Raw genomic sequence first — 24,237 nt, 5'->3', positions numbered from 1 at the left:
TCCCTTTGCTCCATGTCTGCATCACCCCCTTTGTTTACCTCCAAAAGTAATACTTGTTTACATACTGTAAACTTACCTCTGCTTATTTCCTGTTTACCTGTACTAGTGTGTGAGCTCCATGAGGACAGGGACTATGTGTGGTGTCTCTGCTGTGTCCTAGCACCCAAAGCAGCGGTAGGAACACAGAAGGCACTCTGCAGATATCTTTAAGGGAATACCCAAATCGTGTGAGTTCTGCTGTCCTGCCTTCTGGCTGGATTGCCATTCACCCCGAGGAAGGAAGCCGCGGAAATAGGTGTCCGTCTTGACCGTGCTATCGGCTCCCTGGCCGTGGCTGTCCTTCTGTCCTTTGTCCATCCTGGAATGGAAACCAGCTTAGCTGCTATATTGGTGCATCCCAAATGACCTTGCCACAGATACACTGATGCCTGTACTTGGGTGAATCATTTTTAAATTGCATTCATGTGACTGGGAGCCAGCCAGTGTTAGCAGCCTGCCTAGCAAACCAGAGGGCATTTCGTATTGGTATAATAAAATTTAAGTGGTAATGTTCCCAAATTTTCCATTGTATTCGGTAAAAATCACTTTCCCCCTGGTGGACCCAGGAGTATTTGACAGTGTCAGGTAGTTTTATTTTTACCTCGACCTTAATTTTATCAACTTGTTCCCTCTGTTGGTAAAACCCAAGATTCCAAAACTTAGTTTAAAGGATAAATAATAGATAATATTTATTTTGTATTTTATAAAGCAACTGAAACACCATTAGGACAGATATAATAACCCTAATAACTAACTTATCTCTGGCTGGTTTATCATGTGCTGTTTGTACCACGGTCCTTTTACCTGGAGGCTTTCAGAATCTGAGCCCCTGACATGCGTCATTCATACCTGTCTGCACACCTGCATTTACCAAGGTCAGAGCAGCCGGCTTGCGGACGTGTCGGTTCTTGAATGGCAATGCTCTCGTGCCACGGGACCTTTGCACATGCTGCTCCCCCTGACTCGGTCCCCCTTTCTCCGCTCCGGCCCCAGGGCCCCCTTTGCTCCCAGTCATTCCTTAGGACTTCATCCTGACTCTGTTTTTACTTCCTTATTTATTTCCTTGGTTTGGCTTCCTCATTACTCCCTTTATAGCACTTACTCAATTTAGAATTATAGAATTATACGTTTTATTATTTATTATCTCCAGCATGACATTTTTGAGCATCCTTTGTCCTCACCGTCTAACATCGGACCTTTTAAGTGATTCATTAGGTGAATCATTAAAGATTTGGTATGTTGCATCCTGACCAGAGCTGCCGCTCACTTTTCCTTCCTGAAATCCTTCGTGGCCGTAAGTGATGTGTGTTTCAGAGGATCACACCTTCGATCCGAGGAGCTCTCAGAATGAACAAGGCAGTAAACTTATTATTTCTTCTGAACATCTTACGGAACTTTAAATTTGGCAAAATGTTATGTATTCAAATAAGTTCCTTCTAGGGGGCCTCTCAGAAACACCATAACGGATTAATGTTCCCATTTCGCAGAGGTAATCACTGAGGCTCAGAGGTGTTAAGTAACTTGTCCGTTGTTATAATAGATAGCAAAAGACAAAATTAGGATTTGGACCCAAGCAGTTCTGGTAGGGACTTTTTAATCCTTCTCATTGAATTCAGTAGCGTGCTAGTGAGCTTTACTGAAAACTGGTTTGCTGATTTCCGTGCTATCGATACTTCTACCGTGGCCACTTTCAAGCTACCCGCGGTTCATGGCTCGCAGAATTTTTGGAAGTTAGAGCACGGCTGGTGAGCCTGCCCTTGCACACCTGACTCAGCCCCTCTGGTGCTGTCACCGCCGGGCACGTGACCCCATTTGCTGTCCACATGACGGGTTACGAAGCGTCGGTGGGGCTCACCTCGGTGTCCTCACCTGTTCAGTGGGTGTGTCCAGTCCGCAGTGCCATGAGGTGACAGAGTCGAATGAGGGATTCTCTCTCGCTCTCGCTGACTCACTGTGGGCAGAAGCCCGAGGGGGACACAGAGCTGCACCGAGAGCCCCAGCGCCTCCCGTCAGAAGCGCTGAAGGACTGACGACAGGTGATTCTGGGCGGGAAGGGAGAGGCCCCAAATGGTGCACGGGCCTTCGTGCTGCGAGGTCGTGGCCTTGGGGGACAGGGAGCGTCCGAACGAGCAGGCTTCTCTGAGTTCAGCCTTCGCTTAGTTATTCGAACTCATCGATACTGCTTAACATAGAGGGTTCTTCTCCCAAGAGCCTCATCGTAACCCCCCACCCCCATCTCAGCCCAGCTAGGAGAGAGTGAGCTGCCTGCAGCGGAGGAGACCGGCTCTCGTGGGGTTCAGGAGTGACCGTTGCCCGTCCCAGTCCATGGCCGGGTAGGGACCCCGAAACTGTGGGTGATTGGGAGAGGCTGGTGACCCCTGGCCATTTTCTTCTCCCAACTGTGGAGAATGTCAAGGACATGGATTTTCCTTTCCCAGCTTAGGCCCAGATTGGCTCCAAGAAATGATTTTTTTTTTTTTTTAATTAAAGCTGTATTTTTTTAGAGCAGTATAAAGTTCACAGCAAAATTGAGAGAAAGTATGGAGATTTCCCATATACCTCCTGCCCCACACAGCCTTCTCCATTATCAGTACCCCAACCTGTAATCAATGGATTGACATGTCATGATCACCCAAGGTCCGTAGTTTGCATTAGGGGTCATCTTTGGCGTTGAGCATTCGGTGGGTTTGAACAAATGTATGGTGATATGTATCCACTATTACAGAGTCATACAGAATATTTTTACTGCCCTGAATATCACAGAGGATATTCAGGGCAGTAAAAATATTCTGCCCAGCCACCCCACACCCTCCCCCGACCCAAGCATCTGGCAACCCTTGATCTTTGTACTGTTTCTATAGTGTTGTCTTTTCTAGAATGTCACATAGTTGGAATCATACAGTATGTAGCCTTTTCAGATCGGCTTCTTTCACTTAGTAATGCACATTTAAATTTCTTCCACGTCTTTTCATGGCTTGATAGCTCATTTCTTTTTAGCACTGAATACTATTCCATTGTCTAGATGGACCACAGTTTGTTGATCCATCCCCTACTGAAGGGACATCTTGATTGCTTCCAAGTGTGGCCGTTAGGAATAAAGCTGCCATAAACATCCACGAGCAGGGGTATGTGTGGACATAAGTCTTCATCTCCTTCGGGTAAATCCCACAGAGCAAGATGGCTAAGTTACTGTAAGGTAAAGGCATGTTTAGTTTGGTAAAAAACCTCCAAACTGCCTCGCGCAGTGGCTGTCGCATTTTGCATCCTGCCAGCAACACATGAGAGTTCCTGTGGCTGCGCGTGCTCGCGGCGTTTGGTGTCAGTGTCTCAGATTTTGGCAGTGAAATGACCTTCAAGGCAGCTCTCCCCATGGCCTTGGGGAGTGTGAAATGACACAAGCTTCTTGGACGATGGTTTATAAATTTGCTTTAAGCGGCAAAATATATTAAGATCTTTGAGTTTCACATTTCCATTTCTAAAATGTACTTAAAGGAAGTAATTTTGTAAAAAAGCATAAAAACTGCTGCGTGAGGGTGTTCATCACGAGGCTCAGACCACGTGCGGAGGAGAGGACCTTTGGGCGAGAGGAGCGGTCTGGACACAGGCACAAGGTGTGAGCGACGGACAGCAGCATGCCTGCAAATGCACACGGCAAGGCGGCTGTGCCTCTTTGCCCTGGCAGCCTTAAGCACGTTAAGATTTGTGCCTTTTTTAAAAACGGATTCTGAAATGGAAAAAAAAAAAAGTAAAGTCTGTTTGGGATATAACAATGGTGAGATCATTGATCTTCCTAATATTTCACCGCTTTTGCCATTTATCATGTTAGCTAACTGGGAATAAGAGTAGCCAGCATATGCCTCCTGTGGCATTCGAGAGGCTCGGTTCATTCCAGGGGCCGATTTGGGGCCGGTCAAGGTGCTTCCTGGGAAAACCATAAGTGTTCGCTGTTTTGCCTACAACACTCTCTTCCCTGTCCATCCACACCTTCAGAGAGCTTTGTCAATTATAGGGTAATGAAGAAAAATTTCCTCGTTAATCTTGCTTTCGAGGAATACTGTGAGTCTCTCGTTTCCCACTTCTCATGGTTCACCTGAAGGCAGCACAAAACGAGCTGAGAGACAGGCCCGTCGTCGGGCAAGGAGGAGGGGGCACCCGCGAGGGGCCCGTTTCCAGCCGCACCAGGGACCTCAGAGTCGGAACTGTGTGCACGAAGGAGCAGGGAGTCTGGGGCGCCATCGCCTAGGAGACACAGTGGGCTTCTCTTTCAGTGTTCCAACGTGGGATGCCAGCCCTCGGACGCTTCGCAGCTCTCTCCTCCCTGGTCCCCAGCCACCCACACCCGGATTCAGGGGGCCTCAGCCCTAGTAACAGGAGGGTCAGAAGTGGGGTCCGCAGGCGCGCGTGGGTATCCGGAAGGGCCGTTCCCGTGCGGGGGAAGCTGCTCCCTGTCATCTCATATTTTTTTTTTTTCTGCTGATTCTCACTCAACGGTATTTACAGGAAGCATTTAGAGCAGATACTTGCCAAGTGTTTCCATAAACATACAACGGACGTTTTTCACACATCCCGATGCTCTGTAAATGTTTGCTTTCACAATGCGCAAAGGTGAGCGCAGTTTCCCTAAACAGACCTGCGAAACATGGGCATAGGCCCAGTGAGAACTGGCTTCTTAGTTTGTCCTTCAGCATCCTCACTGGTGGCACACCAAGCACATGCGGGGGACACAGGTAGTTTCTAAGTGACTTTTCTTCCACGACTTGGCTTTTATGTGTCGCTACGTGTTCCAACCTCTGAGTAACTTCTGGGTCCTGAGCACGCCCACGGTGAGGGAAGGGGTGAGGTTGGAGGTTGCCAGGAGCATCACAGAAGCCATTGCTTCTGATACAATCCACAGGGAAATAGAATGGGGAATAAGGATGACAGGGGAGAAGAAGATGGTTGTAACTCAGTTAAGATGCTCGCGAATGTACAGAAATGGTAAGTTATGGAACCTCTCACCTTAAAACCAGACAAGCTGGTGTGTACCATCATGGACAGAGATGCCCGCCAGACCCTTGGCGGCACTGCCATCCCAGCGAGAGGCCGGAGTTGTATCCTGTAGTGTCCGTTCACTTGTTCAGTCGCCGTTTCATTAATAAGTGCTGAGCGCGTGTGCGACTCCACTGCCGTGTGAGTCACAGGTGATGAAGACGTAGCCCTGACCACAGGGGCTCTGCCCTCCCTGGGGTTGGTTGTAAGGCGCACGTGCTTCTCCATAATGTGTGGCAGAAAGTGAAAACTGCTGTGAGAAAGATATAGGTGGAGGAAGGAATTGTGGAGTTTTATGGAGAAGCTCATTGGGTTGGGTCGGAAGCAGAAAGGAAACTCAGCCAGGTGCAGGAGGGGCCAGGGGGTGTGGGGGATGGTCAGAGAAGCAGTGTCCGCACAAGAGAACCCCAACTGGACGTGCCCTGCTGGAGGACTGTCCCACGAAGCGACCTCTCCTTTAGCACAAGTAGCCAAGATTTGGGATGCTTACATAGAATGAGGTATAATGAGATGAATTCCATTTAAAAGGCTAGATGTAATAGAAGAAAGATTTCCTTTGCATATGCCTTTGAATACAAGTAAAGCAGGGTTTGTCTAATTTCTTAATTAGGTTTCAGTTTTCCTATTGTAGCTAATTTAACGTGTGTCAGAAATTATGTACTCAGAAAATTAACATTTTCTGTCTGAAAATGTTTCGGAAAAGGTTGATTTAGTCTTGTCCAGAAGAGGGTGATAGGAAACAGGTCTCTCTCCTCCCCTTCCCTTCCCCTCAGCCCATTCCCCAAAACCAGGGTGAATTTACGAATCGACGAGCTGAGCGAGAAAGCGAGGCGTGATTTGACTTACTGGAACGTGTTTTATCTCTGCCTCTCCTAGAATGTGTTCATATAGTAAAGCAAGTTATTTCCAAATACATTTCAGAATATATGTGTGGAGTGCAACTTGGCTCTCAGACTCCAATAACTGTTAAGACAGTGGTGACAATTTCTCAGTAAGAAATCAGGCTTGAGAAATGTCAAGCCTAATTTTTCATCCAACAGTGGCTGTCAGACGACGCCAGCATCGTGGTGTCTTTGCATTCCGCGGAAGGAGACGGGAGGCATTTGTATTCAGAGACGCGGTGTCGAGCGAGTCAAAACTCTGCCCCGTGATCTGGTGATTTATTGCTAATATCGCCCCAGATGCAGAGGGGCGTCTCTGACTTCATTAAGCTTCTATTTCCGAGCTGCAATTAATCTTTATTACACTCCATAGCTCACCTCTGGTTGGGAATGTTAAAAAGATGCCTCGGGAGCGAGTCTGGAATCCGTGTCTTCTCTTGGAGCCTCGCCTTCTGCACGACGCCCACCCTGCCTGCCATTGCATCTCGCGTGCACTTGCGTCACAGAAAGGAGTACGGCCCTGTAAAAATGCACATTACATAGAGTATACAAAAGAGGACCGTCGTGAAAGTGAAAGTGTGACCACCCTACAGATGTGTCTTCCAGATAGATGCCAAGCCCCGGAAGATGGTAGTTTGTTCATATGTGTGTGTCTAGCATCTAGTAAGTCACTTAGCAATAGTAAATGCTTAAAGAAACACTTGTCGAATGAACGAATCAACGAGTGTGCAGGAGAGTGAGGGTAGAACACAGATGTTAGATTCAGGGACGTAGAGCACCTCGCTTTTCAAAGTGTGGTCCTTGGACCAGCAACATCACCATTCCTTGGTTGCTGGTTAGAGACGCAGGTCCTCAGGCTGACCCCAGGCAGCTGGATCAGAATCTGCATTTTAACAAGGTCCTCCACTGATTTGGTAAGTGCTTCAAAGTTTGAGAAGACCAAGGGTCATCTACTATATGTGCAAGATAATGATAAACGTGAGCTTTCAGCAACGCGAGGAAGTGCATGGATGTGCATCAGAGCAGAAGGCAGCGGAGCCGTGGGTACCTCGCCGCCCCAGAGGGCTTCGTAAGGCCTTTATTCTTCTCTCCCCTCGCAGAGCCAGTGTAAAAAAGAGGCTGTCTTTGGGCCATTTTACAGCCATCGCCTGTAAAACTGTGCCCCTATCTGGTCAGGCCTAACCCCTGGCTTGGAAATGGGAACGTTCGCGCCACCCAAGAAGGGGTTCAGAGCCTACAGTGCAGAAGTCGTCCTGTGGACCCGGGATGGCAGAGCGTCACATTTTAGCTGCTAGACGGCAAACACAAGACTCAAGCCCCAAGGCACGGTTTCCTCCCCTGTAAGCCCTGCCTCAGTGGCTTGTGAGTTCCAGATGAGTTAGACAGTTCAGAGTGTGCACACGGTAAGCACCCCCATGTATTCCTCTATTTCTAATCGAGTCAAATTCACATTACGTAAAATAAACCATTTCAAAATGAACCGTCTGGCAACATTTAGTGCATTCACAATGCTCTGCAGATGCTGTCTCTATCTAGACACCATCGTCACCCCAAAAGGGACCCCGTACCCATTAGGCAGTCACTCCTCATACCTCCTCCTCCCAGCCCCAGCAACTGTCAGCCTACATTCTCTCTCTGTGGATTTTAACTCTTATTAATGAAATTTTTATTAGTCACATAAAAAAAAAAAACACCCAAATAAGATTTATTTCCTCTTCCATCTCCTCTCATCGCTTTCCACATCTTTAAAAACGGGAGGTTTGCTAGTGATGGAAACTAGGAGTAGCGACGTGGCATCACTTTAAATCAGTGGTTCGTAAAGTGCGGTCCCGAACTAGCAGCATCCACATCACCTGGGAACTTAGAAATGCGGATTCTCGGGCTTACTCCAGACCTGAATATGCCAGAACCCTGGGGTAAACACAGGGCCCAGCAGCCTGTGTTTTAATAAGCTTCCAGATGATTCTAATGCCAGCTCAAGTTAGAGAACCACGCCATCAAATAAATAAGATATAGCCTCTCCAAGCCTGTAGTGATATCCACAGGTGCCTGCCACACCTGTACCATCCGTGGGCCCGTGCACTGGGAAAGACAGGAAGTCTTCTAGCCCACTTTCTCTGACGCACCGACATCGGGGTCACTGTGCAAGCACAAACGCAAGTCTCCCGGCTGTTATTTAACGCCCCCCCTCTTTGCGTTACCCAACTTCAGACCCAGAGGCAGAGCTTCGCAGCAGCGCGTGGCTGTGGGTGTGTAGTGGGTTTCAACACCTCACTTTTGTGTCGCACTCGATCAAAGCGCAGGCAGCGTTTCTTTGTGGTTGATTAATGTTCAATTCGAGGTCTATCATGAACCACCAGGCTTTAATTACTACACCATTATTCAGTCAATTCCTTGCCATTTTATATTTATGGCTTTTATTATGCCTCTGTATGTGCAATTGCCTCATTTTATTCTGGAAGAATTTCACCTCGTTAGCTGGGTTTTATACCGTTCTTCTCATTTGTCCAGATTGTTATTTATTCCGGCTCCCTGTATGTGCTTTCCACTCTGTTGTTTTTTTGTTTTTTTTTGTTTTTTTGGTTTTTTTTTTGCCAATCTGACCCTGTATACTTTCTTTTTGTCTTTTTCCTGGGACACGATGTTTTTTTTGTCCTTGGAAACAGTGCTTTAAAGTTTTGCTCACTCTGCTTCGAGTGTTCTTTTCCTGGTCACACTCTTAACTCAGTTGTGATAGCTCCGCTGCTTGGTGCCATTGGCTCTGTCCCAAGGCCGTGAGGCCTGGCTTGTCCATGAGCAGCCCTGGACACACCGCAGACAGCTGCCTCTCTCCAGACAGCGGATTATGGATCTGGGAAGGTTTGTGGGTGGAGCTTCTTTTTTTTTTTTTAAGAGAATGTTCTCTAAAGAATTTTGCTAACATTCCATCCCTCAATTACCCCGGTGTCTCAGAAGAATTTAGGGTTTGCTTTATTCGCCCGCATATATTCTCAGGTTCCACCCCAGACTTGCTGAATCAGGCTTTGGGGGAGCAGGTCAGTAGTCTTCGTGTAATAAGCCATCCAGGTGATTCACCTGTTGTTGCCCACTCGAGTTTGGGAACCACTGTTCTAAAGAGTTACTGAAAGAACCTCAGAAGCCCGTCTATGTCAGAAATAATGTTTATTCCACCTGAATTTTTACTTTGCCAAAGAACAAGATTAATAATCTCTATAGCGGTTGTATTTTATTTTTTGTCGCGCGCGCATGCGTGTGTGTGTTTCCAATGGCTTTGCCGTAGAGCTATAAGAATGTCATAAAGCAAATGGCACACCCCGGAGCAAGAGGTCATATAATTATTATAGCAGTAGTAGGTCAGCCGCCCTCACCGTTGAGCGTTTGAGATGTCCCAGGCACTCAGAGATCTCCACCTCTGGTTTTTTTTTTTTAATTAATCTGTGGAACCATGTTAAGGACTTTCCTGATCAAAGCGTTATTACTGTTCCATCCTCTCTTTTCCCGGTAGGAACAGGTAGAACATGTTTCAGTAGGAATCAGTGACCAGGGATGTGAGCTCTGAGGTCAGGCCACCCGAGTTCCTGTGCTGGCTCTGCTGATTTCTGTGCCATGTGACCTGACGCAAAGTGTACGACCTCTCTGTGCCTCAGTTTCTCTGTGGGAGGTATAGTGTTCTGTCGTGTGGTAGTACGTGCACCTTAAATGAGGCTCAGTGAAAGCGTTTAGAGCAAGGCCTGGGCGGCAAATGCCCTTGATGAATATTAGCAGCTACTTACCTGGCTCTGCTCCCTTGTCTGCACCTTAAAGCTCAATCCCCTTTATCTGTAACATGGGGGTGGCGGATCAGGTGGGCTGGCAGCCTTGTGTTCCGATGCGTTCCGGTTTGTTTTCCTGCTTGGCATACTTTCTGTAATCGCAATGTTCTTTGTTCTCTGCCCATTTAAAATCATCAGATGAGGGCTTTGGCATGTTCGTTTGATTTTATGAACTTGCTCAAAATTCATGATCACAATTGAGCTCTGGTACAGCCCCCGTGAGGCAGCTCAGTGTTCCTTCTCGTGCTTGTCTCTGGTGCTCTGGGACTGATCACCATTAGAGTTGGAACAAAGGGGACACGTAACAGAAGTGGCTCCCTGGTGGCCCCCACGCCTCAGTGAGACGATCCCCAGCATGGCTTTCGCTTTGACTTCAGAAGAGGTCTGGGGCTCGGCGATGGGATCTAAGGACTGGTGCTTCCTTCTGGGGTGTTCCGTGATTCTGTTATTAACGCGAAGCCGCTCCTGTGTTGTGGTGGGGGGAGCTCGCCGACACGAAGGAGGCTTTTGGTTGGTTGGTTGGTTGGACATGTGAGAAGGTTGGCGTTTCCTCCAGTGGGTCAAGAGACAGGTTTCTGCAGAGCTTGTGGGGGTGACAAGCCTCTGAGGGCAGGTGTCTGATGGTGGCCATAAATGTTCAGTATTGGGACTTATCACCCAAACCGCCTGGCCCTGACTCGTTCTCCCGTGTCCTTGCTCACCCTCATGGCGCCCTGTAGTCCTGTGGAAGAGTCGGCTGAGTACAAGCACATGGGACTTCCTTCTTGCGTTTCTGGTGTAAATAGGAGATGACATTACAACTTTATTTTTATGCTTCGAATGCTAAAAAGACGGGAGGGCCTCTGGCTGACTTTCACATGTCCCCAGAGGGCTGTCACCAGAGGTCCAGTTTCACTGCCTTCACGATTTTGGTTTATTTGCTGGTAAAAGTGTTGTACGAAGTTTAGACCAAGGGCCACACAGGAATAGGAAGCAGGAGGCGGAAGGGGCAATAAAGAGATAACAAACACCAACTCCGTCAGGTCTGTTTTAGGCCCTTTGCTTTTGTGTTGTGATTTCAGACGCACGGCTGTCCCATGAAGTGGGTTTTATGGCACTTTTATACATCTCACAAAGAGATGGGATACCTTGTGCAAACTTACACGATCTTTGCTCAGGCCGTTTACATTATTGAGTTTCTCACAGTGACTTTGTGTCAGAATTGGGGCAAGACAGACAATCCCTTCTCTCTGGAGAGAACACAATCTTTGGCAGCCTGTGAGGGGACCACTATGCTTCATGTGACCCTCCATTAGAGTCGAAGCAGCATGCCAAAGAAGCCTCCAGAGATGAGAGGTGATGGAAAAGGCCCTCGAGGCTCCAGGGCTGGCTCCAGGGAAAGCGGAAAGGGTTGCACTTGCCCGGATGTGGGAGAAAGGGGAGGAAAGTGTGTCAGGAACAACCAGCTGAATATAAGTGAGCAACGCGATGCTGAGGCCGAGGGTGGTCCCGGGAGTCAAGCGAAGGGCAGCAGTGGAGTGTGGTGAGCTCTGGGCTCAGCATTTAATGGTCATGCCCAAACCCAAAAGGTTCGTGATCTGCATCGCTGGAGAAGAAGGTGACGGAACACCAGGCCTTCCGAGGGGGACTCAAAATTTATGGAAATAAAGCCTGTGGGGACACTCCACAGCTGCTTTGGTCACTTGTCCTGACAGCTCGTTACTCGTCTTCAAGGATAAATGACGTAAGAGAGAATCTTATGCCTTCGTCCAGGAGGGGCTGGGATTTATAGAGCCACGTCAGTGAGGTAGAGGACGTTAACCAGAGTTCTCTTAGCCTCTTTAGACATGAAATCCGTTGAGTTTTATGGCAATAAGTATGCGAAGGCCGTCTGTAAACTAAAGCAGGTCAAGAAGAGATTTGGAATTGGGGACCTTAAAATCTGAATTCCAGGACCAACTTAGGCCAGCCATATATGATCTGAATAGTCACCTCTTTATCTCGTTTCAGCATCAAAGAGAATAATAACAATACCTGCCTCATCGATCTTACCGACTTGTTGAGGATCAGTTAATAGAATATATGTAAATATACTCTATGAACTATAAAGTGTTCTGTAAAATGTGTTGTACTTAATAGTGCACGAATGCCCTGTGTTTTATTTTATAAGACATGCAGACTGTTACAACGTCTTTTGGTGTCTGACATATTCTGAGACGAGTGATGACAGCAGGTCGTAGTTCTTTATCCATCATGGTATCTGCTTCAGTATGTTTGCTCTTAAAAATGAACAGTGAGGGAAAAATCAGGGTGAAAAATATGACTTGATATGAATAAATGAAGCTTTTCAAAATGTCTTAGGTAAACATGGTTAATACCAGAATGTCGGAATTGAATGTAGATACATCGGTGTGCTAAATTTTTAAAAAGCCACCATCCAGTTTAAGAATTATTTCTCATTATAGTAATATCTAACTAGAAACATTCATCATCACAGTCTTTTCTATAATATTTCTGTAAGAATGTTGACCTGAAAACCCGCACAGGTAACTTTAGAGATTTGCGTCTGCCATGTCTGAAGAAATCAGTCAAGAAGGAGGGTTTATTTTTCTGTAGGTGGATAAATATAATAAGGTGGATGATACATTAAAGATTAAAGAGTAGAGCTTCTCCAAGCTGATTTACATATTGATTACTTAAATTACTCCTTAATTTAGTGCCTGCTAATAAACTGTGCCTTGGAAATGTTTCCGGAACATTTATTGGCTGCAGTAATTCTACCTACAATATATGCAGATCACATCCTCATTAAATATCGATGTGCTCATGAAATGTTAATAGAACGTTAATGTGAAATGCAGCGGAATGTCCTCGCTGGGAGCTGGGAGCTGGCGAGATGTGGCCTGTCTTCCGTCTTCATGTTCTGTCGTCTTCTCGTTCTGTTTTTTCCATTCTTTTCCCTATTGTTGGGAGATTCAGATTTTCTCCTTGAGATGAATGGCTGTCTCAGAGACACGATTTTTAAAAGAGAAATGAAGATTCATTGAAGGATGAGCTTTTAGTTGCCCTCCCCTCCTGAGCTGGAATTCCTGCTTAGACCCAGCAAGGATTCTCCTGAAAGGAAGAGGGTGACTCCGGCTCAGTCAAATGAGACTTTATGCTCAGGCAGATTGTCCCGAAGAGACCTCGAAGAGGGACTGGGACTTTCAAGGCCCCCTGCAATGGCTGTTCCCTGCTTGGCAGGAGAAGAGATTTAGATGGAGTTTCTGTGCAGCTTTTTCAGAGAAAAAAAAAAAACAAACCAACAAACCAGTACATGTGTTTCCTAGAGAGATTGCAAGGAAGAGTTGTTACCGTGAATCCGGAGCACGGTGAGGGCATGATGCCGATCAGTGCGTAGTGATGTCTGGGAGCATACGCTGCAGACTTGAAAAGGCCCTCGAGATGGGATGGTTCACCAACTTCTTGGACAATCATGAGGTGGACGAAGTGATCATGATGAAGGCTGCGGAGGCCGCCCACGATGCTTCCGGTGGCCAAGGAGATCGACGGTGCAAACCATTTGTGGTGTGATTGCAGCTGCGTATAAACACAACGCTGGAAGGACCATCTCCAATTGGAGATTGATTGCTTATTGGGGGACTGTCAGTGGGTACAATAGTTGCGTGCGTGCACGTGTTGTTGTTACAGTGTTTGTGCGGAAAATAATCGGAGCACGTGTTTCTTAAAATCTCACTCCTGTGGCTTTAAACCATTCGCCCAGTGTCGAGATCCCTCCCATCACTCCGCTCCTCGGAGCCCGGTCTGCACCAATAAAATGGCCCATTTCCTTCTTCTCTTTTTCTTCTCTCCTTCCAAAGAGTCTTCCTTTTATCCCTCTTTCCCGAAAGCCTTCCCGTCCTTGTCCTCATCGTGCCTTCCTGCGTCTCTTTGCCTTTTTTGATCACTTATTTGTGCTGAGTGACTGCACAGGCCCCGGCTGAGCTGCCCCCGCTCCTGTCATGGACACTGCCCCGGCCACTGCCTGGGCCCTCTGGAAGGGCCGTGCTTTCTCTCTTACTCCCAACTGTCCACTCTCCTCACACATAGATCTTTTTCAAAATAAATCAAGTCACGTCACTTGCCCGTCTAAACCTCGGGGTTAGCCCCTCAGAGTTTTAGATCGACACCCCCACAGCCATGGGGCAGTGGCCCTGTCCCACCTCTAAGGCCTCTCAGTCTCCTCAACCCAAGACATGGCCCCGTGCGGCTCCAGACCCCTCCCCGCCGTTCACCAGGCAGAGTGCTGGCCTGCCCGAAATGCACCCGCCTCAGCTCAGGGCCTCTGTCCGTGACCCCTCCGCTTGGAATGCTCTCTCTCCCAGACCTTGGCACAGCAAGCTCGTTCCCAACCTTTGATTCTCAGCTGTCACCTGGTGGCTAAACCCTCCGCCCCAGGCCTTCTCCATTACTGTTTGCCACCTCGGCCACTAAATTTTTTTCTCATAGCATTTGTGACAAATATGATCACGTCTCTTATCTGTCTTCCTCCGTGGGGATGAATGCTCCGTGAAGTCAGAGCCCTGCTCTGTCGTGATCACCACGGGATGGTGACTTCCTGGTTGATAATAGGTGCACAGTTACTGTCGTCGCTGAATGAGTAGGACACCCTTCCTGCCACGTACGCGCCCACAGCCTATGGGGAGAAACCTTAGAAGCTGGCACACTGCATCACTGTAGGGGCTGCTGGCCGGCACCTCCTCCGGGCAGTGTGGGCCTTGAGGAGCTAGTTACAAGACCATGCGCGGGCGATGTCAGAAGTGGCATCAGAGATGGATAAGCTGGTTAGTCCTTCGGTCAGCATATGAATTTGAAGTTTAGTAACGAAGACAGAATTTTGCTGTTTTACTTTTGTTGAATCCATGGGTAGATCGGCTCTCTTACTTGCGGTCGGAATAGCTCAAACTGCCCTAAGGAAAGAGCGGGATTTGTTAGGTGACCAGTGGGTTTTCGGAGGAAGGACGGGGAAGTTGCTTTGCTGCAGGAACGAGTGGGCCCAGCCGCCCGGTGCTCCCAAGGCTCCCACTGCCTCTCCTTGCTGTTTCCTCCTGCACTTGGCTCCTTTCTTTCCTCCTTTTATTTATTTTTTAATTGCAGGCTCGCATTGGGGTAGCTCCTACACTCGCAACCCTTGGTTGCTGTCAGCATAGTTGGGCCAATTTTCCCCTTTCCCTGTAAGTCTCAGGGAAGGACCGTGGTCGGCCCAGTTTGTGTCACATGTCCCTTAAGTGTGGTTCAGTCAACTAAGGCCAGGGGCGACACCCTGTAAACACATGGAAACTCCTGTGGGAAATACGTGGTTCAAATGCGGGAGTTGAAGTCTCAGGAGAGTTGCTGCTCCAGGAAACAGAAGATACGACCGAGGGGGCAGGAGAGAGATTTTTGTCACTGAAGTAAAAACTTCTTTCTTGTACTATTGTGAACAACTCTATCCACAGGCATCCCTGTGCGAGTAGACATCAACGAGCACAGTGTCCTCTTACAGGGTCTAAAAACGCTGTAGGATATACGGAAAGCGTATGCGTTTTAGGTTCAACATACCAAGAATATGCTTAGGGTACGATTTTGTCTGGGCCCGGGGCCCGCGGTGCGGTGAGTGAGCATACCTATTCACTCACCTGCACTGCGATCTGGAGAGCGTTTGTTTCTCCCTCACAGGAAGGCCAGCGTCTCTGGCATTTGCACAAACTCATGTCCCTTTCCTCCGTACAGATTGTGCTTGAGAACAGTAGCCGGGAAGATAAGCACGAATGTCCCTTTGGCCGCAGCAGCATAGAGCTGACCAAGATGCTGTGTGACATCCTGAAAGTGGGCGAGCTGCGTAAGTACATTTGTCCCCCTGTGGGCATGAAGCTGGGCAGAGAGACTGGCTTTTAGGGTTGTGCCTTGACCCCCTCAGAGCAGTCCCAAGGTGCTGACAGCTATACACAGGCATCACGTGGACCAACACTCTTTGGTTTCCTCTGAGTGTATTTCTGCGTGTCTCCTCTGGGAGTAAACATTGTTAAAATCTACACGAATGGAAAATTTTGCAGGTACTGTGACTGAGTTCCAAATATCATAAAAATAAGTATACATTAAAACAGACTGGCGTTTAATACTGTTAGGAAAAAGATCTATGACTTCTCTTCCCTATAATTCTAGCTTTTAACCTACCAATAGATCATTTTCTTTCTTTTTAAACAATTTTTCTCTACAAAGGAAAAATTCAATACCTTAATGAAATCTCTTGCTCCCAGTGTCTCACTTGTTTAAAATGCTTTCTCTAAGAAGGAAGGAATTATCGAAGCAAATGGGTAGCTGATCATGAAAAATAGGGTCCGAGATATGCTTACTGCTCTTTTTCTTACTTATATTACAAAACGGAGGAGAAGACACCCAGACAAAGAGAGCGCAATGATTTTTTTGCCTTTCACTCACTGGCATAATGTGGCTTTAGCCTGTTAGAGTGGATCTGATTGAACTTGACCCTCAACCATCGTCAACGAAGAGGCTCCTTAAGGCAGCTGCCTTCCATTCTCTGTGGTGTCCGTGCTCCAGTAGCTGACACATGCATACATCTTTCCTAGCAGGCTTAACGAATGAGCACCAGGAAAGGCTGTACTGCAGAAATGTTGGGTGTTTGGCATCATTGTGGAAGCATACATATTCGCTCACCTGCTTGAGAGCTTAAAAAAAAAAATCTGAAACGATTCATGGGAAGAAATCTGACGATTAAATTGGAAAGCCGGTTATGCGTTATTTACAGAGTAGAACTGACCGTGGTACCGCTCAAGTCAACTAGAAATTTTAGAACTTAGTGAGGAAAAAACTAAGAAGTCACGCCTGTTTGACAAGCACAGCAGATGTCACCATGCTCCAGTGGGTGTGGGTGGGGGGTGGGAGCTGACGGTGACGGGAACTGTCGTGGAAGTGCATTACTCACGAGCCCAAACTCTGGCACTTTTGCCCGAGTAGAGTTACAGCCTGACCTGGGAGGTTTCTGTGTCGATATCCTCAGGTCCACTGATCGCCCATGTGGTCATTTCAGTTTACCTGGGTCCCTGAGGTGAGTTCTCTTTCGACCAATTTGCTGAGATTCACATGCACTGCATGTAGCTCCCCGTGTATTCGGCTGAAGTATCAAGGTCCCGAATCAAGCAAATCCTGCTGAATCTTCAGTCTGATAACTCTGACTGTTTCACGTTAATCTCAATTTTATGGGGGAAACTGTAGAAAATCACTTGCTAAAATTACTGCAAACCATCTAGGATTTTCAGACACGGGGGCACCGTCATGCGTTACTTGGCTGGCGCTCCTTGTGGACAGGCTGTTTCCCCATGTTGCCCTTTCCTTGCCCCTCCCCCACTTCCGCCTTCCCCGGGGGCCATCGGCTCTCATCTCCACGGCAGCAGAAGGTACCCTTGTCTGTGCTTTGACTGTCATACCCAGCTTTCTACTCTTCTCTGCCCAACCGACATGTGTCTGTCATGCCAAAAGTTAACACAGGACAGAGAGATGGTGGAGGACAAGGAGACCGTTGGGGGAGAAGGGGAGCGGGGTTCTGTTTCTGTCCCTTGCCACCTTTGTGTCCTTAGGTAACGTAAGCACAAACCTCACTGTGCTCTTACGTTCCCACCTTTTCTCAGAAGTAGATTGGTAATATTTGGGATGATAATTCAAGTGTCATCATGCACTGCATAACGATGTTTTGGTCATCAGCAACCGTATTATGATGGTGGTCTCATAAGATTATAATGGAGCAAAAAGCCCTGCGGCCCAGTGAAGTGGCCATCATAACGTCATAGCGCAACTCATCACACAGGTGTTTGTGGCGACGCTGGGACAAACAAGCTTACTGGGCTGCCAGTCACATAAAAGTATAGCTCATGCAATCATGTACAGTATATGATAATAAACAAATGTTACTGGTTCACGTACTTACTGTACTGTACACCGTGTTGTGTTAAGCCAGCAGCAGCCTCACACATCCCACATTTACCACGTCTCTCGATGGCATCGTTTTCTCTTCTGCTTGATTTAATCTTGTGTCATTATCTGCAGTAAGATGCTACACAGGCTTATGGCCTCAGAGCATTAGGCTATCCCATAGAGCCGAGGTGTGTAGTGCGCTATGTACCACCTAGGCTTGTGTAGATACACTCCGTGATGTCCTCACAACAAAAACTGCCTAATGACACGTTTCTCAGAATGCATCCCCATCCTTAAGCAGTGCGGGATGGAGGTTGTGCTCATGTTGGCTCAATCGCAGGTAACCTCGGTGGCTGAAGTTGCAGTCCTAAGGGTGAGAGGTGTCCCCTGGGGACAGATAATATTCAACCCAAGGGGACTAACTTGGAAAAGATGGCAGCATGAAGGCAGGGTAAATGTGGAGCAACTGGGCCCCGTCCGGTGGGCAGAGGGGGGCCGCGGTGACAGAGTCAGAGCAGACAGTGTCACTCAAGTAACAGTTAGCTCTGTGCTTTGGGAGTTAGGGTGGGGGGGCGGTGTGCGTACAGAATAGGGGCTGACTGCTGGCTGGTGGAGAGCAGCCCTCCCAGACTTTTGAGGACATAGTGGTCAAGCCAGGTCCTACAGGCTGAGATAACAGAGTGGGGATGAAGGCAAATACCTTGGGGATCCCTGGGGGTACCCCAGATGCCATTCTCGCACTGTAGATTATCCCATGCTCTACCTTCTGCAGGATGGATGGCTCCCAACGCTCTGCCACTCCTTGCTCAGTAGCTGGTCGGTTCCAGTCCCCGCAGCAAGGCTGAGCCCAGACGGCTGTGGCCTTACATACTCATGGCAAGTTCCCTTCGACTAAGATGACAAATGCATGTACTCATTTGTTCCGTAAAATTCTGTTGATTACTACAATATGCAGGGACTCCGCTGGACACTGCAGGTACAGAGGTGAACCAGATAAGGTCCCCGTCCCCAAGAAACTTCCACTGCAGAGAGCATAAGAACGAGTTGGGACTGATACTTTCTCCTGTTAGTTATAAGTCATTTTACGTACACATGTGTATATTCCCATGATCTGTTCTAAAGCCTGATTCTTCCAGTATTTTGATAGTTTAAGTTTTCAAGTTGATCCATGGCTCAGCATCCATCGCAAAAGCCATTCTGGACATTTTGCATGGCTGACAAAAGATCCTCACGTTTCTGAAGTCAATATGCCCAAATAAGTTGTTTTCCGCTCATAAAATATTAAAGGATTGCTACATTCTGACTGAGAGCTAGCCATCAGATGATGAAATACCCTGAGGTAAGAGGAAAATTGCTTTTTAATGGATTGCCTCTTGCCTATTGCCATATTAAATAAGTTGCTAATATGAAAAACAAATCTGAGTGTGTCCTTACGGTGAAGGAGATGTCTATTTTTCTCCTGAGAAAATTAGTTTTACAAGCAAATCCGTCATCTTTTGGACTGTATGTGTCTGCTTTTCTCTATTCTTAAATTCACAGTTCTTCTCAGATTTGTGTTAGTAATTGACCTGGAAGAATACGGCCACATTAGATCTATAAGCAAGAGCTAAAACCACAGATGTACCTAACGAAAAATCTAACTGATTGGAAAAAAGGATATATGCAAAAGTAGGACAATTTAATTTTCTAGAAATGCTTCGTCTTTCGATTTAACTTGAAGTCTTTTGAGGAAACACACTTCAGAATTACCTATTATATTTTGCTATTGAAAAGAAATATATTAATGTTCAATTAAATGACTGATACCAAATATTTAGGCACATGTTTTTTTTGTTTGTTTGTTTTTAGATTATCTTTTAAATAGCCCTATTTTCTGCTTCTTAGTCATTGACATTGGAAGAGGCCAATGTTTAATAGTATGGTAAGAAAAACAATGTCTATTTATGTTCTCAGACCACTTTTATCAAGGTCACTTAGCTGAAGCCTATGACACCCCCAGGACTTAATTGAGATCAATAGCATCTATGTTTATTAATGAAGAGAAGACTTACACTGCCTGCATCTTGTCTAGGGTCACTGGCTCAGATTGCTGTCCAGGATGCCCAAAGAACAGTACAGAAAGAGGCAGGCAAGTCCAGTGGTTGCATTTTGGCATCTGAATGATCCGTCTTTAAATCACCGCTCAGCTACTAATTGGATGCGTTGGGCATGCTTCTTCTCAGTTCTCAGGAAGGAGAGTGCTCTGGCTTAAGTGACAGTTAGAACCAGGACCTGGAACAATGTCCCTTGTTCCTTCACTCTCTATATTTCAACTGCAATCATTCTTTTTAATCTGCTTTATCCATGAGGGTCTCTTGAGAGCCAGGCACTTGTTTTCCTTTGGTTTCAATTTTAAAAATCAGTAAGAACAATTATGGACCTGGATATGGTCACAGATCCTAATGGCACAGGTTTTATACTTGGAACGAGATGAGGTAGAGGGAAGAGCAAGCCTTCAAAAGACGAAGTACGTTTGGGGGGAGGTGAGGGTGAGAGAAAGTGGGGTGTGGTACCCTCACGGAATAAGAGAAGCGTAGCCCAGGTAAACCCATAGATCCTCGTTATAGATGTGAAGTCCTTATGAAGATCCTAACAGGGGCTAAAATTGTAACTTGTTTCTGTTATTGTCATGCTGTCCTCAAAGCAATAAGTCGCTGAGGGGTGCAAGGAATACTTGGTTTCTGATACAAATAGGTTACTTACTTATCTTTTGGATAGCATCACTAACCCACTTACATTGCAGCATTAGGCAGAGCTGGGATGTTTTATTACGTCTCTTGTTCATCCATTTATTCGATAACCACAGGGTTCCTTCTCTGTAGTCACGATCTAATCACTGATGACACGGGCCACACCCTCTGTCCTCAAGCAGTTCACATGCTAACTGGAGAGTCCTTCACGTGAATAATCATAAATCATCTGCCATTTGTAATACTGCGTTTAAGTTATATTAACGTCATTAGGAAGCTGTCCTTCACGAGGAGCTGGGCAGGCTGAGGAAGGGAGAATCTTGGAAGATGTGACACATCTTAAGTTTGTGGAATCACACGGGCAAAGAATGGTAGAGGCGTGTATGTGGTAGGCGACGGTGGTTGGAAATTCCAGGCAGTGAGAACGATCGTTGAAAAGACCAGGAGGTTTAAAGAATAATTCCGCTTCCGTGCGGCTGGAGGAGAAGGCTCGAGGAAACAAGCGAATGGAGGAATTGCTGGCGAAAGAGGCTGGCATCGGGCTGTAAGGGTTTGCAGCGCCAGGGAGTTCGGACGTCACCACAGTGGGTGCCAGCGTTTCCTGGATGGGATAAGAATTTGTGAGCCCAGTGACATCCAGGGCCAAGGCCAGGGAAAAGCTTGCCTCACTCAAGCCCTGGCCCAGATAATGCACCAGTCAGGGGCTTTCAGCTGCAGGTTGTAGAAATCCCAACCCCGAATGGCCAATGGAAGAACAGTTATTGAACGTCATAATTTCAGAGTTGAGCAAGTCCTGGAGTTGGTTAACTGCTTAGCGATGTCATCAGGGACCCGAGTTCTTCCTGTCTTTCGGCTCTGCCATCCTTGGTATACCCAGTATGTCCTTGGGCTGGTAGCAGAATGGCAGCCACTGTTCCGTGGCCCAGAGGGACAAGAGGCTGTCTCTGCCAGTGAGTCAGAATGTTTCCAAAAGCCAGTTAGCACACTTCCTCTGGTGCCTCGTGGGCTAACGCTGTCACCTGTGCCTGTGCCCAGCCCAGTCACTGCGGAGGTTGTGGAATCTTTTGAAGGTACGACCTGCCATTAGCCACACCTGAGACTAGATGTGAAATCAGCCTTCCCTGAGCAGACGGCCACAGGACGGCCATAGATAGCCAAAGAAAATGGGAGTTTATTAAGATAGGGAAAATAGCTACTGGAAACCCCTTAATTCATTCCCTTTACTTTAAAAAGTCTTTTCTGCATTTTTCTTACTGCAGTAGAAAACTATAACAAATCGAAGTCAGATTATAGCCCTCCGTCATTTTGCCTTTATTGGGAATTGGCGAAATGCAGTAGTATTTTTTTTTTTAATGGAGCAATACCAAAGGTTGCAGAAAAATGGAAATCGAAGTTTTATTATAATGTATTTCATTTTTCATCACTAAGATGCTAAGGCTCCACAACCTTGCTTTTCTTTTAGAAGATGGATATTTCCATTTCCTCAATTAGACTTTTTTTTGTGTAGGTTATTCTCAGGTGTATTTTGAAGGGCAGAATGAACATACATTTGTAGTTCATGGCTTCATATTCCTCAGAAACAATTTTACCATCTTCACCTGTTTGGCCATATATAATTAGGTTAAAATTCAATAATTACTTCTCTGTTTAAAACAACAAGAATGAAATCTACATCACACTCTACAAAAATGTGTGGCATTTCCTTACTTCGTCTTTCAGTAGCAATATTTATTATAACTCATCGGTGGCGCTGAGTGGAGCACCTTGTGTAATTCATCACCCAGACACCTCTGCTTTAATAAGTAAAAATAACACAGAGGAGCAATCCGACCGGACTCTTTGGTGTGTGGCAGCAATTAGAACAGACACTTTGCTCTGGGACACTGGCGTTGTCATACTTTGAGAAGTCCCATCCATCACTTTCATTCTTAGAACTTTCTGGCTAAAGAAAACTCAAGAAAATTCACTTTTAACATTAAACCTCTTAAGGGTTTTTTTTTTCCTCCAAATACTAGCTCGTATCCACACTTCAGGGAAAGTTGAAGCCTCTTGGGTCTTGACTTTGTCTTGAATGTTCATATTCTGTTTCTATTTCAACCTTAAATTTAAAGTAAACAACAATAATAACAGAATCAAAACAAATTAAAGTAAATGTTCAAGGCCTTAACCTGGCTTTAGAAAGTTACATCCACTTTTGGCCCAAATTAAAACTGTCATAAGAGAGAGCATACAATTTATTCTGTAGTGGTTACTTAGAATAATTATGAAACTGATACCAGGATTTATAATAGTTTTATCACAAGTCAGGAGGACTTTGCATAAGATTCTTACATTCGGAAACAGAAACCCTGGGTAACAGGCATAGTGGATGTAACAGCTTTCGTCAAGATGGTTAGCCATCTTGTTCCTTATTGTCCCATTTGTAATATGGGAATATCATCACCATCACCATTATCATCACTGTCATCATCATCACCATCATCATCATCACCATCATTTATCATCACCATCATCATCATCACCATCATCCTCATCATCACCATCACCATCATCGCCATCATCATCGCCATCATCATCATCACCATCATCATCATCACCATCTCATTATCATCACTGTCATCATCATCACCATCACCATTATCACTGTCATCATCATCATCATCATCATCATTCTTGGTTGAGGAAAAGTAGATTAAAGTGTTTCATTAACTATAAAATGCTTATTTGCGAAGGAGATGCTAACCTGAATATACATAGACTTAGAGACTCCGAGATGCATCCGTAGCAAAGCCTACTCTTTCTGTACACCTAGTGGCTGTCTTAAAGAAAACACTTTGTCTATGCCTGTGTTGTCATACTTTCTACTGTTTATTAATACTTTTGAGATTCTGCACTGGTTTATCTGTGTTTCAGAAGGTGGTACTTGTAGGTACCTCTAAAATCACCATGTCATGCTTATCTCTGTAGAAAGTGATTATGAGAGAAATTAAACTTGGCAGTTGAAAGGAGACCTTATGAAGCACATCTCAATTATAAGTAGATGAAAATAAGTTATATGTATCATAGATTTTTTAGGGACTTGCTCCTCTTTACATTATTTCCGAGGTGATCCATAGCGTCTGTTCTTGGCGTCTCTTAGGTTATGTTAGGTTATAGATTGAGAGGGGAGCCTGGGAGGTTTGCTTCTTAATGAAGAGCGACCCAGACCCGTCGACAGAACACAGGCACCCTCTGTGTTCTCCTGCCCGTAGCCCTTCAGGTTCATCTCAAACATCAGGTATGGGTGACTGTCTTGGTCCCTCCTCTGAACCCCCTGCCATGCGAGGGCATCGCACCCTCCTGTGGAGGAACACTTGATCTGCGCCTGTGTTGTTATACTTTCTACTGTTTTTTAGTACTTTTCTTCTTTCATTTGTGGCCCATTTCCCTTCAAAGTCAAAGTGGTTTGTAGAAAAGCATAAAGATAATTCGAGATTTTTTTTAAAAACTAGAAAAGGGCAAATAAAAAATAAAATAAAATAAATGAATCATGGATGTTTGCAAAGCACGTGTCAGGAAAGGCCTTTGTGTGGACTGCTGATGGACCTTCAGTCCAGCTCAAAATCTGCTTCCCAGGGAAGCCGAGGAGCTTGGGGATAGAAAAGAAGTCGGCGCACTTCTCACATGAGTAAACGCGATGCGAAAACTCCAATGCCGATTTCAACTAAAGCTAAAATTGTATTTGATAACATTTAATATCATTTGTTAAAGATCATGGAATAGGACACATTCTTAGCATCATATTATTTAAAAAAAAGAAAAAAGCTTCTGTAAAGCAAC

At 46.1% G+C, this 24,237-nt stretch overlaps 1 protein-coding gene across 3 annotated transcripts in view; it reads left to right on the top strand.

Annotated features, from left to right (window-relative positions):
• Positions 1 to 24,237, top strand: part of ELMO1 (engulfment and cell motility 1) — a 455,772-nt gene that overhangs the window by 236,895 nt on the left and 194,640 nt on the right. For all 3 annotated transcript variants that reach the window (XM_039862767.1, XM_039862765.1, XM_039862766.1), the window contains exon 15: positions 15,491 to 15,599. In XM_039862767.1, the coding sequence (XP_039718701.1) occupies positions 15,491 to 15,599 (109 nt within the window). The remainder of the gene's footprint in view (positions 1 to 15,490; positions 15,600 to 24,237) is intronic.

Source organism: Pteropus medius, unplaced genomic scaffold, assembly GCF_902729225.1.
Source record: "Pteropus medius unplaced genomic scaffold, Ma_sr-lr_union100, whole genome shotgun sequence".
In the NCBI taxonomy this organism is placed as follows: Eukaryota; Metazoa; Chordata; class Mammalia; order Chiroptera; family Pteropodidae; genus Pteropus; species Pteropus medius.
Note: the sequence above shows the minus strand (reverse complement) of the source record. Positions and strands in the feature narration are given on the sequence as shown.